Consider the following 17,135-nt stretch of genomic DNA (forward strand, 5'->3'; position numbering starts at 1 on the left):
TACCCAAAAGTAAAGGTGCTGCAAAAAGTTGAGATGCAATTTTTCATTAATAGGGAACTCTATGCCTCCTGGAGCTGTAGATAAAAACTTTCACTGTCTTCCCATGCAAGTCTCCTTGTTTTGTTATAAATGTTTTATGTGTACAATTGTCAGGTCTTTTAGTCAGAGGAGTACAGAATTAATTCCAATTTGATTATATATGTCTAGTTCCTACTACACATCAAATAGCTCCTTAAGATTCATCTTTATTTTTTAAAAGGCTGGGTGTTGTGCTTCATTTGCAAACTGATTTACAGCTGTTGTAATGAAAAATGATTGCACAAATTTTTCATATGGAATATAATTCTGTTATTATTTCCACTGTCTTAGAAAAAGTTTGTAGATTAAGAAGTTCTTAAATTTATGCCATTAGAAAGTCAAATATACCAGTTTGAATTAGAGTTCTTATTTATTTAAAAACATTCTGCATGGATACAAATGTACACTTGAATAACATTCATTTAATTTGAGAAGCAGAAGTGTAGCAACAATATGCTTTGTTGTACTTCAATGTAAAATTAAAGACATTGACTGTTATGTATTATATCCTATACTACATCAGTATCATGGTAATTAACGGTAAGTATTACCATAATTAATATTATGGTAATATGCTGCAGTGTCATTTTATCTATAATACTAATTACTGAGTTTAAATGACCTGTTTTCTTTCACAGTATGTTATAAAAAGTTACACAGAACAGACTGTGCACTTGAACTAAATGGAGGAGATTAAACAGCTTTTGACTGTTGTGGTTCTTTACACTTTGATACAGATGTTCTACTTTTTTTGGTGTTTATTCCAATTTAAAATAAGCAGTAATAAATTTCATATGAAAAGTCATAAAGACAGATATTCCTGTTTGCTGCAAATAAGGCACAATGATTTTATTTATAAATGCTCTTTACTTTTTCTACTTGACTTTGCATGCATAATAATTAAATACCAAGTTTAGCTTAATAAGTCAAAGAAGCTTAGTTTATTGAACTAAGTGTATTTCAGTACACTGCCTATAAATGACACAAAATTGCTAATCATAAATAACAAATGGAGTTTAAAAACAAACAGGGGAAAATGGATAAAGCCTCTTATTCACATTTGGAAGCTCATTCTTCACTGAACCCTCAGTTAAATTCAGCAGCTATGCAAAAATATGCAGAATCCATTTTCTTACTTAAATTGGCACAAATCTCAAATGAGGTTACCATTATTTTCTCTCCCCAAGTAAAACTGACCCAAATAACCCCCAATGTGAATCAAATCACTCTCCACAGAGCAGAGAGGGAAAATGATAAGAGGCAAATTCATGAACAGGAGTAACATTTGTCTTTCTTATTTCCCACTTCATAAAATGCAGTGCTCATAATGACATGGTATTGACTTTTTTGAACCAGAATTTTCCTGCGTGGCTGCAGATGGGGAATATCAGTAAAGCAGTGAAGCAACTGAGGTGCCTCATTTCTGACCTGAGGGGAAGTGTGAACACCAGAAGTGAGAGTGTTAAATTCTCCTGCATGGGCACAGACTGGGCACCAGGCAGAACAAAGTCCAAGATCTTCAATATGAAAAATACAAGGCCTTGCCCTTGTGGGAGCTTTCTTAGGTTTAAAGGAAGCACGGGTTTTATTGTGTGTGCCCAAAGAAGGAGGAGCTGCAGAGACCACTTGAGATTCAGCACCAAACTGCACCTTCAGGACATGCCCATTTATGAGGTAGGGTCTTATATTTTCCATGCACTGAGATTACAGCTGAATGAAAAGGATGAAATATTGACAAACTTCTTTTTGTGAGGAGACATTATGACTTGCCCAGGCTCTATAGTTGGCTGTCCTTGATTACGGGAAGGACCATCATATGTGAATTTATTTCTTGCAGTTCAGGATATTGTCTGGTTTATACTCAACCCCAAAATCTTACCACCATTACAGGTGTACATTTCTAGTATAACCATTTACAGTTAGGACACAGAAACACTGGAATGTGTTCACCCTCTGTTTGCAAGCTCAATACCCACAAATCCCTTTTGCAGAGCAAATAATAAATTTTCTTTTCCTTTTGTGCAGTTTTAAGTGCTGTATCAGGAAAATGACTACTGATAAGAGGCTTCTCCATATTTATAGTACTGAGCCTTTAAAGTGGTGGTGACTCATTTCAGAACAGGAAACTAAGTTGGTTTTGGGGAAAGCAAACTTGCATGTGGCCTTAAAAAAGGTTGCAGGTGTAGAAGTTAACAAGGAAGTATTTTCTTCATTTTGTCCATTACCCTACAAATAAATGGTATGGAGAATGGGCACCTTATGGGAAAGATGTTGCCTTTTCCTGTCCCAGTGAACAATCTCTGCTACTCCAAAAAGCACAGTATTTAATTTTTATATGTGGTCTGGAAAAAATGTTATAGGGTAGTTTAAAAGGCTCATAAAAAAGACCTGTTAAGATGTGTATAACGATTTCCTTAATTAGTTCAGATGGATTTCAGGTGTTTCAGCATAGTGGCCTTGTGTTGCTCCTTGCTCTGCTTTGTTCTCTGTGTGTTTGACTTGAAAATTATACAAAGATGAAAACTCAGCAAACAAACCTGGGGAAGAAATAAGCACTAAAGCTTGACTTCCTCTTTTTAAAAAAAGATAAATATTCACATTTATCTTATGTGCTAGAAATGAGACTGTAGTAGAGAAAACATATAAAATCATCCATAAAGCTGCTCTGAGAAAATAGGAAAGTCCAAAATCATACAATTTAATGATCAGGCCACAATCTCAGTTGACCTCATTTTCCTCACAGATTTAGAAACATTTCCAAACAGGTAATATTATCCGTGGCAAAATCCCCAGACAGAAGCGAGCACTCTCATGGGCTTCAATCTTAATTATGGAACACTTCAGCTTTGGTAGGCTTTAATTAATTTATTAACATATTCCTGATGTAGTTATTTTCTATTTAATCTCATTACTTTTAATTCTTGCTTCACAGAGCTTTGTGCATATAATTCTCCAGCAGCATTTTTCTCTCTCTTTATCTTGATGCAAGACATCCACATGGGCATAGGCTGCTGATGTATTCAATACTTCATTTCTCAATAAGATCTGGGTATCCTGTGGTAGCTCTGTATAACTTGGCCCTGCAACCACAAAAAAGTCCCAATTCTGCTCTTTGAAAGGTGGAACATAAGCAAAGTGAATAAAAAGGCACACCCAAGAAACACAATCTCTTTGCTGCACATTTATCTCGAAATGCTACAGACTTTATGACCATTAGGAAAACCCCCACAATAATAAAAAAAACCCAGCAAAATCCCTAAACCAAACCAAAATCCACATAAAAACCAGTCCAGAAACCTTCTTCAAACCCCAGGCCTCCCCCCCGCCAAAAAAATTGTGATTTTTAACCCAGCATCTATGGAAACATTTTTGTTTCGTCACAGCTAACTCTGTATCTTGTTCCCTTTGTCTTTTCTTCCACAAATAGTACCAAACAAAATACTTTTCAGAACTGCCTTTCTGGCCTACATCTTTATATTACAGCCTCTGTTAAAAGTGCCTTCAAAATCCCAAGCAGGAGAAAAGCAAGCCTGTTTCAGGGTGAAGCATGCTAGAAATGTGAGCAGGGAATGCAAGAGGAAAGGGGATGGATGCTTTGCCTTTCAATTCCATGCTACATCTACAGTTCATTGTCACCTTCAAGGGGTGGCACAGACCCTCTGCTTCCAGGGGCCTTTACAAATAGTGAAATATTACCTTTTGGATTTATTTAAGTTAAAAGTGGGCTGAAGATTAGTTCCAAGAACATTTTTAAACTTGTATCAGTACCTGCCATTGGAGCAGCACTGAATGTAAGGGAGCAGGAAAATCAATTGTGTATGGCTGCCTGCTCTGGTGTCCTTGGATCTTATCTGCAATATTAGGTGTTCCTTTCTTTAGGATAAAAATAAATACATCCAAAGAAGGCTTAGTGCTTTGGAGGGAAACAAATCACCAAGGTTTGAGTTGTCTTTTGAAGGAGTTACAGTGCCCTGGTTTTATGTGCTGCAATAACCAGTTTTTGATCATCTGCTGCCTGACTTTTCCATCCTTTCCTCCTGGAGTGCCACGTTCCAGCAGAACAGGAAAGCAGCTGTGCAGACTCTGGGAGGGGTGGGAATCGTGGACTTTCCTCCTCTGTGAGCAGCATCTGAACCTTTACCTTTGCCATTACCTTTGGTTTCTACTCAGCAATGGCAGCAGTGTCATGGGGATCCCAAAGAACGTGACGTGGCACTGGATTTCTGCTCAGCTCCTCTTCCTGACAGGTGCTCCATGAAACAGTAAAGCATTAACACTAATATTAAATATGTCATAGCATCCCCCATCTATGCATCTTAAGGTGAAAAAATGCAAAAATAAGTATACAATTTTTTTTTTGTTTCACTGGGATACGTCAACATCTTTGCCAGGTTGGCTCATTTTCCTCCTGACAGTTAGGAGGAATTGTCTATGGAAAATTTCACTCTCTAACTAATATTATCTGAAATTTGAGTTTCTATGTGTAGTAATAAATTGAATCATTCTTCTGAGTCCCTCAAGCAAATTACTTTCATTTAATGGGGTTATTTTGGTGGTTTTTCACAGTATCTTGACCGTGTCCTGTGATATAAAGTTTTTTCCTCCCTGATTTAAATTGACTGGACTGCAGAAAGTACCCTCACCTCCCTTGTGCAAAGCAAAGGCTGCTTTTGCTTCAGGGTTTGAAAGTTAAGTTTACATAGACCTCAGGTCTGTGATCTGAAATCTGACTTTAGGGGCAATGCAGAAGCACTGCACCAAACAAGAATTTCAGAGGTAACCTGCCAGAGCAACCTGTTTTGCTCTCTGCAGCAGAATTCTATTCCTTTATTTCACAGCAGTGGCTACTACATGAGAACATTCGTTCTCTTAATATTGTGCTTATGGTATCTGGTTAGTTTCAGTAGTTTTATGGTGTTGATTCCTCGAGCTGCTGCTAGAGGGGGCCCAAGCTGGAATATAAAATGGTTTTATAGAGTTGTTATTTAACAGTTCTTTAAAGAAGTGTTTTGAAGTCTTCTCTTAAAGAGGAGATTGCCATATTCAAATAGGAGACAACTGTTCTATCGATTTTCCAGACTTTTGAGATCTTTATCCTGGTCCTGAGGAGCTTTCTGTGTGTATGGAGATACATGTACAAAAGAACTTTCAAAATTGTATTTAAGCAGTAATTTTCTACAGAAGATGCAGTTTTATTTAGGGGCTTTCAATGAATACATTTGAAGAGTTATTTTATCCTAATACCTTCCCCCTGCCTTTATGCCTAATCACTGTATGCAACATTATGTAAAGAAATTGTGGAAATGCTTGATTTTTGAAAGTAATTTTAGAGGAAATTCCGTTTCCTGCATGCTTTCCTTGCTGCCAGCAGAGAGCAGCGTCCACAAAGCAGCACAGAGTCTGAAAATATAAAAGCTAAAACCTGAGGCAACAATTTTGTTTCTACTACTCTGTTAATACAATGATTTCTGCTTGTTAGTAACTATGGAGCCTAAAGCAAATGCAGCCAAATTTATGGTGTCTTGCACTAATTACTGGGCATGATGACACCAGCTTTGCAGTCATGTCATGCTCTCCTTAATATAAAGCATTCCATTGTGAGTAGGAAAGATATTTTGGGGCATTCTAAGCCAGACTTTCACTGACTGCGGAACTCAGCTGTTACCAATCCTGTGTGTCCACTGCCACTTTTTTACCACTAACAGCAGCTCTCATCCTGTGCTGTGACAGTCACAAGCACTATATGAAGGAAGGAAAAAGTACATTTGCCTGCTCCTCTTAGTTTATTAACCTTAGTTTATAAATAGGCTAAATAAAAAAGTAATTAAAGTAATAACGGGGTTTTGGAGAACTCCTTACCCTAATGTACTCTTGTAGTCTGTAAAGATTTTAGTTTGGTTTTGTTTGAAGAATCTGTATTAGAAGTTGTATTAAGGATAATTTTTGTCTCTGCTGAAGGGATGTCAAAAGAGCTGCCTTTTCAAAATCTGAAGGCTTACATAAATATTTAAAAAGCTGTAAATGGCAGAGAAGCCAGCAAATTTGTGAGAAATACAGATCTGTGAAAAATTGTTCTTTTCATTTTTTATGTGGGTTCAAAAGGTGAAACTGAGTATGTTAAAAAACAGAGGGCCTGAGTTCCTTTTTAGTGAGTTACACTCATACACTGACCTTTGGAGCTTCCTGATTTCAGAGCTCTTCTTTCAGAGAGGTCTTGGCTTGAAAAGCTAGAGGTTTTCCAAAGGAATCCAGATCAGACAGAAATTTATAGGATGTATATTGAAATTATTGTATTTTAATTTCCTTATGTTTACCATCTAGCAAGACAGACATTTCATGCTTAAATCTCATTTGATCAACTGTGTATTAATAAATATGTTCCAGCTTTCTAAGATCTTGATTTTGCTTCTACATTTTCTTCAGTACTTTCATTCCTAACACATCCTTCCCTGCTGAGAGGATGAGATATAGCCAGCTGATTGATTGAAATTCTCTTTTAAACTGTTGATGCATCTTCTACTTTACCCTTTGTGCACAGTATTAGCAAAAAGACTGTGCTAAATTAATTTGAGAAGTATCTTTCATGTTAAGTAATTAACACTGTAGTGTTGTGTAGGTTTTTAATGTACTCACTGCTTTATTTACCTGGATCTATACATCTTTATATATGTATGTATACGTATCTCTATATATACATCTACAGAAGTGAAATATTTTATTTTTTACTAGCTTTATTAATAGGAAGGAGGAGAAAAATGTCCTCTCACACAGGCCAAGATTAATAAAAAACCTTTGTTGTCGTTTTGCATGCAGAGCAGCAGATCCGAGCGCCTGAGAATCACAGAGCTTCCTGCCTGGAGTAAAGGATGTGCCCTCAAAGCTCATCTGTTTTACACCACAGTCAAAACACACCATCATTAAGGTTAATGATTCAATTTTACAAGAGCTAGAAAACACCACTTATTGTAGTTATTTATTTCTCTAGTTCCTTTGCTGCCAGGATGTTCGAATTTCTAGGCCTATTAAGTTTTCATAAACTCTCTAAAATAATGAAGGGACTGCTGCTGTCTTTTGTGATTCTGTGCCACATTCCATGAACTGATCCTGAGGAAAACCATAGCATTTGAGCTGTGGTGTAGCCAAAGAAGCATGGTAATGCTTTAATAAAATTATAAATGAGAAATGTAGAGTTTATAAACTCAGCTTTTTAGCCATGAAAGGGACAAAAGTTTTATTAGCTTTTTTAGAAGTTTTTTGAGAATAGTGTTATTCAGAATATTCACTGCCAAGGAAAAAAAAACCAAGGAAAAAAAAAAGATCATAATTATTGCAATATAATTTCCCGAGCCCTGTATCTCTGGAGGTAAACTAGTATTTAGAAATTTGACCTCAATAAAAGTCATTATGTGTCAAGACAAATCCTTTGTGGCATGCAAAAATTGTGAGTTATTCTGTCTAGTAGCATATTTCACTGGGATTTTTTTTTTTGAGCAGAAAAGAGCTGCTTTGTCTTTGGTTTTTTTTTTTTTTTGAGCAGAAGAGAGCTAGAGAGCTGTTTTGTCCTGGTCTGCTTTTTCTGTTTCTTTAAAGAAGGTGAAGAAATTAGCCTTTCCAGCTCAAATGATTACTGTTCCAGTTTAACAGAGAATTGTTTTACTGTTCTCATTTTATCTGCCTCAAAAGCATCTGTGTACTTTTTATGTTGAGAAAACAGCAGAACTGCAGAAGAGGTAGAAAGAAAAACAAACAACCAATCCAATCTCTGTCCTGAACCTATCTTTGCTTTTCTTGACACTTCCCTCTCTGCCAAAACACTCCACTATTTCCCCTGACAATGCACAATACAAGGTGGATAGAAGAATAGGACATTTGTGTTTCAACGTAAATTTGAGCTCCAGATTCACGTAGGAGCACTCCTCTGCTTAACTTGGTCAAGAAATTTTGTGTTATTCTTTCCTCTTTTGTTTTCATTTTTGGTTGCTTTGGGGTTTCTTGTTTAGTTGGTTGGTTTTTTACCCATTCCCTGCCATGTTTATGGATTACATGGCTATGGAGGAAGAACCAGTCCTTTGTTCCACATACTGATCTCCTGTAAAGCTCCATGTACACAGCAGTCACATAAATCAGTATTTTTACAAGTAACCAAAACCAATGCTTTGGATACCAAGAAGAACCTTTGCCCTATTAGATCATTCCCACATATGCCTTATTCTACGTAAAGACACTTTTCCATTAGCTCAAATCCTAAAGAAATTGTGAGAAACTCTTCTGAAAAAGGCTATTAGAAAACGTGTTTTACTACTGTGACAATTTGCCAACAATTCCCCTCTTTTTTCTTGGTTGCTTTGCTTACAAAGTACAGATTTACCTGGCTCTGCAAAGGAATCCCTAAGAAAAAGAGGAAAGAGTTATGGGATAAAGTTAGCTAGGAATCAGCATATGAAAATTCTTTCCCAATACAGATACCATTTAGACTAGAGAGAATCTCAGCTTTCCATACAGAAAAGTTAATTTTTAAGAAGTATTTTATCACCTACATTCTAAGAGTTTGAGGAATGTTTCATCTGTTGAAACCTGTTGACAAGTTCATCTCTATTATCTTCCCAGGAAGACTCAATAGTCCATTTTCAGCTATGGATCCACAATCATATTTACCAGCAATTGCTTTTCTTCCTGTTTTTTGGTTTTTTTTTAAACTTTTTTCCTTCTTTGTGGCCAGCTGGGGCCTGTGTAGGAAGATCTTCCCCAGCTCTGGGTGTTTGCACAAGTATTTCTGTGCTCACAGTCCTATTTGGGATTAATTAAAGCTGAGGAGTTGCGAGGTGCTGAACATCTTACTCAGAGTGTAAAGACAGCCTTCCTCTCTTTATCCCTAATGAAGATGAGTTTTAGAGTTCCTTCTCACACTCAGGTTTGCTGTCCTTGCCTGCAGAAGAGGAAAATACTTTAAATGTGCTTATGTTCATACTAATTAGACAGTGCTTAGGCTGAACTGGAGCTTTCAGAAATTAACTCTTGCAGATCAAAACAAATATTGCTTACAAGAGTCCAGTGAAAATTTCAGCACACATGGTATTTTTAATGGTTTTAAACGCCCAGATTCTGCTGCCCCTGAGCCACTGGAATCTGTGAGCAGTACCAGGTTTTACTATGTAATTGGTGATTAGTATAGGTTAAAGCAGAGATAGGAAATGCTCCCAGCCCTTCATTTAGAGAAAAATGTCCACTCCCTGATGTAATTTAAAGATTTGTACGCCTAATATGGCTTATGTCTTATTATTATCATACCAACTATTACTAATGCCTAGATGATGCCTAATAAACAAATCCTTTGATCATCTCTAAAATGACAAACCTATTGATGAATTTAATTTCCTCCAACAAGATATTGCTATATTGATTTTAGCACCCTGTTTTTAATAAACAGAGAGTGCCCAGAATTGCTTGCTATGACAGTCTTGAAAATAGGGCATCAACAGACTTGGCAAAGGACTGAATTTATAAGGGAAGTTTTTGCTGGAGCTCTAATCCATTATCACTCCATTGCTGACATTCACTTGCAATGAGAACACTGGGCCAAAGTGCCCAATACTTTGAGATAACATTCTGGCTCACAGAGGAAAGGTGGTGGGAACCTCAGGGCTGAGCCAACATTGGAACATTAAAAAAGCTGCTTCTAATTGCAGAAATATTTTTCATCACTGTTGGAATTTACTTTTCTCTGAGTATATGAAACCTCTGCGCATGTTCAGGAATGTCAGGGTGTCTTCAATCAGTCTGCCTTACACAGCTGAGTGGCTGTGGGTTTCTCTGGGCAGAAGGTTCATGTCATGATGGCACAGCTGTTAAAAAGCAAACAAATAAAATGGGAACAACAGAAAATTATTGTACACCTCATACTATAACAAAATTCATGTAGGGGCAAACATCCTAAAATGTGACAGAATATCAAAAAGACTTTTTAGTTTCAAAGTTTTACCTCAAGAAAGAGTGCAGCTTGTGTATTAAAACTGTGGGTTTGTATATATATGGATCCATTTGAGGACTCAAAGCATCTATATAATTATCCAAGTACATATATGGCTATTGGCATGTCAAATTAGAGATATGTATTCAGGGTATAATTCCAGCTCTTTTAAAAAAGTTTTGAAATCACAAGCTTTTTGCTTTCTTGGTTTTGTTTTTGTTTGTTTGGTTTGGTTTTGTTGTTTTTGTTGGCTTTGTTTTGGTTTTAGTTTTGGTTTTGGGTGTTTTTTTCCCTGGTATTTTTCTGTTTTTTTTCCCCTGTTTTGCATAACTGCTTATGCTCTCACAGTATAAAAAACTCCAGCTTGAAACATAAATGTATAGAGCCTAGAGCATGACAGAAGCACCGAGGGAGGATTACTGAATATTATGTGATATACACAAACTGATAATCGACAACTTAGGAATAGGTATTGAGTAAAAACCTGAATAGAAACATTATGGCCAAATCACCTTTAAGGGATTTCAGATTGGTTTAAATACTGTTGCTTGTTGTCTTTTTCATTTATATATTAAAAAAAAAAAGGTTGATACTCCTAAATCCCTGCCTTTCATTGTCCTGTCTCACAAAAGCAAAGCAAAGTCAAACCAATAACCTCTAACACAAAATATCTACACTCAAGGTGAGTGTTCCTCAAAGTCTGGGCCACCACCCTGAAATGAGGCACAAGGTGGCAGATGTCAGGGATTTAATTCCCCCTGACCCACAACTGTTTCCAGCAGCTGCCAGAGGATGAAGCCCTGAGCTGAAAGCACATGGAGACCAAGAGTGCTCCACACATGCTCCAATTCAGAGAAATCCTGATCTAGGCTTTCTCCCTATCCAGGCACCTTAGCTGACATAAACTCCTTTCTGAAGTGCTAAGTAAACAGAATTCTGTAAGTCATAACATTCTAGGTTTCTAATAATCCTCAGAAACTCCTAAATACCTCCCTTAGGCTTTCACTTTAGAAAAATGTGAATCCTAATGTTTTTATCTGTAATTGTGCAAAGGGATTTTTCCTCCATCTTTCAGTGAATTGGTTAGTTTGATCTCTTTTTTTACCGTCCTATACACAGGGAATAGTCATAATCTGAAATCTGTTTTTCATGTAAAACCTGTCCCTGTGTTACTCAGGAAGTTAAACACACGTGGGGAGGTCTCAAGTGTCTCCTGCTCTTCTGGGTAAACCCACTGTCTGTTGTGTGTCTCTGTTCTTGGTGTTTGCAGAAGAATTGAATGTTTTCTGCAGGTCTGAAACTCACCTAAATCCTGATGAAAGTGTGCATGTGTGTCTTGAAATGCTCAGTGAACATCCAGCCTTGCACTTCCACAGCACAGTGCTACCTAGTATCCCAGATACCTGAACACATTTTTCTCCCCACCAAGGTAGTGGGGCAGATTATAAATTCTTATCTAAATATGGATCTGGTAGTGCTGCAAGAGCATCTGAGTCAGGAGCAATTTAAAACACATTGTCAGCACTGACCTACCTTCATTCCTGAACTTGAAGGGATGAACATTCCGTTCTCTACTGTAGTTGCAGCCTGGAACTCTCCTATTGGAAGTGTCAGAAGCAAGATCAGGTGATAGTTGTCCAGATAGTTGTTAAATGTTACTAACTCCTTATTAAAAAACCTCTATCTCCATGGAAGATTTCTGCTTAACCATAGGGAAGTTTAGAAGCTTCTCTAGAAAGCATGGGAAAAAAGACAGTTATGGTCCTTCTTTAGGATCCTGAAAATATTTTGCTACAGAATTTGATAGGGACAGAATTCTCTAACATATGTTTCAAATGTTCCAAACTGGGAGACTTCAGATTCTGCTCCAGGGTAAGGGTGGAGGAGGGTGCTTGGTGGCTACCTTTCTTACATCTCTATTTGTTAGGGTCATAGAAGAGGCCTCTCCACTTATTTTAGGTATTCACAAAATAAACTAGAAGACATTTTATCAATTGCTAGTAAGGAAAAAAAAAAAAAAGCCCCACCTCTTGATTATACAATATGTACTCAAAAGATCTGCAGAATAATTTGTTCTTATTCCTAGAAACAAGATATTCACTTGGTACCCTTCTGCCCCCTATCCCAGCACTGCTATTTGTAAGTCAAATTCTGGAATAAATACACAAATAAAACAGCCAGCTCTGGCAAAGAGATTGAACAAACTCTCGTGAAACACAGAATAGAGCATGGATTAAAATCCTGAATGACTTCACATACTTCTAATGAATATTTTAGCTGAATATATCAGCCCACAGAGAATAATCCTGGGCATTCCAACACAAGGCTGCAGTAAGAGCTAACCTACCAACATGCTGCTTCCAGCAATTCAGAGACCTAAAACTTAATCTACATCATCTAGAAAGCATGTGTGCAGAAAATGTGTAATGCCAGATCTTACTATAAAGAAGAAGATTAAGGCTGAAAAAGGATTAGAAATTAATTAAGGAGCTTCTTCATGTTTCCTGATATCCTTCTGATCTGTGACCAGCCTATCTTCAGGGTCTCTGCTACTGATGCAGTTGTTAGTGATAGTTCAAATCACTACAAAGGATTATTATTAAGCTTTAGGAAGAGCTGCAGCTTGGTGGTTTGGGGTTTATTTTCCAGTTCCACACTTGCAGATCTGTGGCAGGGATCAGGGGGAGAGCTGCAGGCTGGAAGCTCAGCTCTCCAGACTCACAGCACCAGGAGCAGCAGCTCTTTGGTGGTGGCAGAGGTGAGATGATGTCTCACTGCAGGGCTACAACAGGGAGCTGCTACAGCTCCTTCCAGAGGAGCAGCAGAGCTCTGACACAGCCCCAGGCAGGGAAAGGGACAACAAAACAACAGGGAGGTCCAAGCTCCTCTCTGATCCATCTCCTCTGTTCTCCAACGTTAAGCAAAATAATCCTGAGCTCAGTTTTGTGAGGGGGATGGCTGTGGGCTGGTTTTGCAGATGATGATACAGACACACCATACAGCTACAAAAACAAGTTAGACACTGACAAGAAAAGTTACATCTTAGGAATTTCAATTCAAGCTTTGCAGTGGGCTCACTGAAAGTTTTCAACTGCATGTACTCCACTTATAGGTTAAGAGTATGCATCAGGGAAGAATTAAGTCTGATTGATATTAATTAATTCTAGTAATATTAATCAATTTTTAATTCCAGTATTTACTATGCAGTTAGTTTCTTACTTATGACACGGCATATTTCCATTTTCTGGAACCTGATTATACTCTCAAGATTCAACCTTCACCCCAGTTGGACAAAATGATTATTATTTTGTTTAGAATTCCCAGGTTGATTTCCACAATATGGAATTAACGTGTAAGAGATATTCTATAAACAGGGCCCTGAAGCTTGTTTCAGTGTAAATCAAATGTATTTTATCACCTTTGTGAATAAATAGCTATAAGCAGGTTCTGAAGCAGAGAGGGTATCATGTGCACTGACAGCATTTATGAAAGCAAGTGACAATAAAAGAGCATTAAACAATTTTTAGCGAAAGATTAGACAGTTTGGCTTCAAATGAAGACTCTAGAAGTGAGCAGGGAGGAGCTGGCTTGTCAAGCAAAAAGATTCTTCTGGATTGTATGTATTCCAGCACAAACAAAAATTACTCCTGAAGCCCTCCTAAACTCATGATACTGATAAATCAGACAAAAAAGAAGCTCTGAATATTAAACAGTTCCTTCAAAAAAATGTTAATGGTATCTGAAAATTACTGTTATTACTATAAGGTGCAACATGATTCAGCATTAATTGAGACAAAAATCAAAGTGTTGACTTCTTTGTACAAAATCTTATTACATGAGTAATTCCACAGAGCTGTCATGCTCAGCCCTGTGGATTTACTGCATTCCCTTTTCCAGGATAAATTCACAGGTGGAGCCTCTCCTTTCTTACAAACATCTTAGGGGTTGTTTAAGTTTCCATTTTCAACTGCAGGTTCCCACATTTCCATATTGCAGAGTTGAAATTTTTTTCTACTTTAACTCTTGTGGTGCAGTGTTTTGGGGGGATAAAGGAGGACATTTTTTCATCAACACTGACACATCCCTCTGATCCCAAGAGCCTCTGTCCCCTTTTCCCTGTGCTTGACTTCCTGTCCCCAAGATGTGCAGGATGCCTCCATCTCAACCTTGGTGCTGCAACCTTTGTGTTTCCATGAGGTGTGGGTACCAAACCAGCTCTACTTCCACTTAAACACATTCCAGGGAAACAAAATGAGATCAACAGTGAGCCTCCCCCCGCTGCCTGATGTTCCCAGCCAGAAAACCTGGACTTGCTGCTGGCAGAGAGAGCCCTGAAACCACAAACGACATGATCCCACTGGCAGGTAATTGGTTAAATCTGTTTAGCTGGAAAGCTAAATATAGAAAGTTGTTTTAATATTGTCTTTGCTGAAACCTGTGCAGCTGTGTGTTCGCACTGTCTCTGACATGCAAGGGAGCTGCTTCCAAACTGCTGTCAAAGGATGTTATTTTTGCCAAGAGCCCCAGTGTCTGAAGTCTCTGCAATCCCTGCAATATGGTGCATTGATAATTAGGGAATTACCTCTTCATTGTTCTAAAGCAAAATCCTATTTACAGCAAAACCTGTCACTTCACAGAATCTACAGATTTCTAAAGAGAAAAACTTTTGCTTACTGCCAAAGAATATAGGAGAAAGTATAACTTCAGGCAATATTTAACAATACCTGGAAAATACAGGATTCCAATCTGTGCCATATTTAAATTCCTATGATTTTTTTTATTATTATGATAAATACAGCTAGCAGCTGTGCCTCTCTTCTAACATTAAATTAGTGACTACTTTGTGGCATGCTGTAAGTGTCTGCCTGAAATTTCGCTCATTTTTGCCTCACAATTGTAGTGAAAAAAAGGACAGAAACTGGAACGACCAGGGAAAAAGAAGGATCCTGTTTTGGAATCCAAGTCCGGCCTTGTCCACCAAGATCCGGGAGCCTGAGCAAAGCTTGGAGCAAGCCAAGCCATTGTTCACAGGTGTGTTTGCCCATGGAACATTGCACTCAGTGAAAAGAAAAGGGGCGCCTTGCCCTCCTTCACCTGCATCGCTTCGCAGCACTGGTTCTGGAATTTCACCACCTCCCAGCTTGGCTGGACTTTTCCCTCTGGAATGACCTTTTTGGTGGTCCCCATGAAAAGACCCTCCCTTTACTGTGAAACCTCTGTGACAGATGGACTGGGATGGGAGAAGCCTCTCCCTCAAGGACTGAGACATGAGACCCCCATAAGCTCCCCCTTCCAAGGACTGAGACTGAAACCCCTGTCACGGGGGGTGACAAGGGCCAGCTGACCAAAGCGAGACGTTTGCCGACCACCGGACCAAGAAGACAATGGTTCTCACCCACTGCTGGGAACATGGACTATTGTATCTGTTTCCCTCTCCTTCACAGTTTTCAATAATAAAAACCCCTGAGTTCACTAGGGATTTTTGAGATCTCCCCTCACGTGAACACGACAGTCTTCGTCGACTGGACTTTGAAGGACTACGTCATTTCCACGTCTGGTAGCTATACACCTCCTTCCTTTTCCCCCTCTCTTTTTCCTTATTCTTTCCCTTTTCTTCACTCCCCCTCTTCCTAACGCATCTTGCTGTCAATTCAATAAAGGTACATTTGTTTTTTGATTATCACTGCAAACCCCCTTGTCGTGTCAGTTTTTGCACCCTGACATCTGTGAAATGAACCATCGTGAAACCCGTTCGCAAGGACGAATCGTGACACGTGTGTGTGCAAATATTTATTTATCATTCTCTTTTTGACCACTACAGCTATTCAGCTCCTCTCAGTACTCTAACAATTATGTAAAGATGCCATTTGGGAACCCTGAATTGAAAATTTTCTCCGTATGTGGTACATCCAACCTCCTCACATATACATATAGATGACTGCATCGAAGTATGTTACATTTCATGCAGTAAACCAGTTTCTAAGCATTATCATATGAACATCAGGTGAAATGTAACACAGCCTAAACAGACCTCATTAAAATGTATATATTAAATAACTTCTGTCAAGCGGAATGGACTCAAGGAAGCCTCTTGTAATTTGTTTATATGGACAAATATTGTTTATATGGAGCCTGGTGCTCTTTTTATTGATACCAATGGGGAATTGACTGATTCTCTTCTCGTGGTGGCTTTACTGCAGTATAAATTTACTAGCTTCAGCAGAGCTACTACTTCTGATTTACAGTGTTGTGAGAAGAGAATCAAACCTGGAGTTTACAGCTGAGGATTTGTACCAGATAAAGCATTCAAAATGCACAGGGAAAGGCCCCTTGTGAAGATTAATGGCCATTCTTTATGCATAGATCACTTGGTTTCCTTCTTTAAATACTCAGTTCATGACCTTTTATAGCAGAGCACATATAAATCAGGCTTATGAGGTAATAATCAGATTTGGCGTAAATTTTCAACTTGCCCTAAACAACATGGCTGAAAAATTGAGGGTATATTTACCAGTACAAGTCAAGTGGCCACTCAGCCTTGTTAGCAGAGGCACACAGGAATTATGAATTTAGGCAAATGCATTTGCCTAAAAAACAATGAGATCACAAAACAATGGCAATTTAGTCCACATGCATGAAGTTTGAGTTGAAATAAAGTATTTCATGATGCCTAAATATTTTTTGCTGTTTATGATGCAAAATTCCTTGTTAATTTTTTTAATGAAACATCTTCTGGCAGTACAGGAGATTTGGGGATTATTGACAAATACAGAGTTTTGTAGATCTGTGCAGTTACACTGAGCTAATTAACATGCAGATTTTTCTTAAAAAAAAAATGACCACCAGGTTTTGGAGCTGATCAAAGATCAGCTGGAATTAGGCTCTTTCTACTGAGGGAAGAGGCACCACCCTACCCCAATTTCTTGTGAAATTTTCAGCTCTAAGCAAAGCTTACCATCTTAGTTTTGATGGAAGGACTCTGCAGTGAGGCTGAAATGCCACCATACCGTCCCAGAAACAAGAGCCCACAGAGCTGCCAGCAGTGCCCCTTTCTGTGCCACCCTGTTTGGTGGCTGGTTCTGTAACCAGC

At 38.3% G+C, this 17,135-nt stretch overlaps 1 protein-coding gene across 2 annotated transcripts in view; it reads right to left on the bottom strand.

Annotated features, from left to right (window-relative positions):
* Positions 1–17,135, bottom strand: part of CA10 (carbonic anhydrase 10) — a 110,253-nt gene that overhangs the window by 37,091 nt on the left and 56,027 nt on the right. Inside the window, exon 1 of one of the 2 annotated variants that reach the window (XM_041409223.1) lies at positions 11,579–11,614. The exons of the other annotated variant lie outside the window; for it this stretch is intronic. Coding sequence (XP_041265157.1) covers positions 11,579–11,608 — 30 coding nt within the window. The 5' untranslated portion in view covers positions 11,609–11,614. Of the gene's footprint in view, positions 1–11,578; positions 11,615–17,135 lie in introns of those variants that run through there. 2 annotated transcript variants of the gene reach the window in all.

Source organism: Onychostruthus taczanowskii, unplaced genomic scaffold, assembly GCF_017590055.1.
Source record: "Onychostruthus taczanowskii isolate IOZ18803 unplaced genomic scaffold, ASM1759005v1 scaffold30, whole genome shotgun sequence".
Classification (NCBI taxonomy): Eukaryota; Metazoa; Chordata; class Aves; order Passeriformes; family Passeridae; genus Onychostruthus; species Onychostruthus taczanowskii.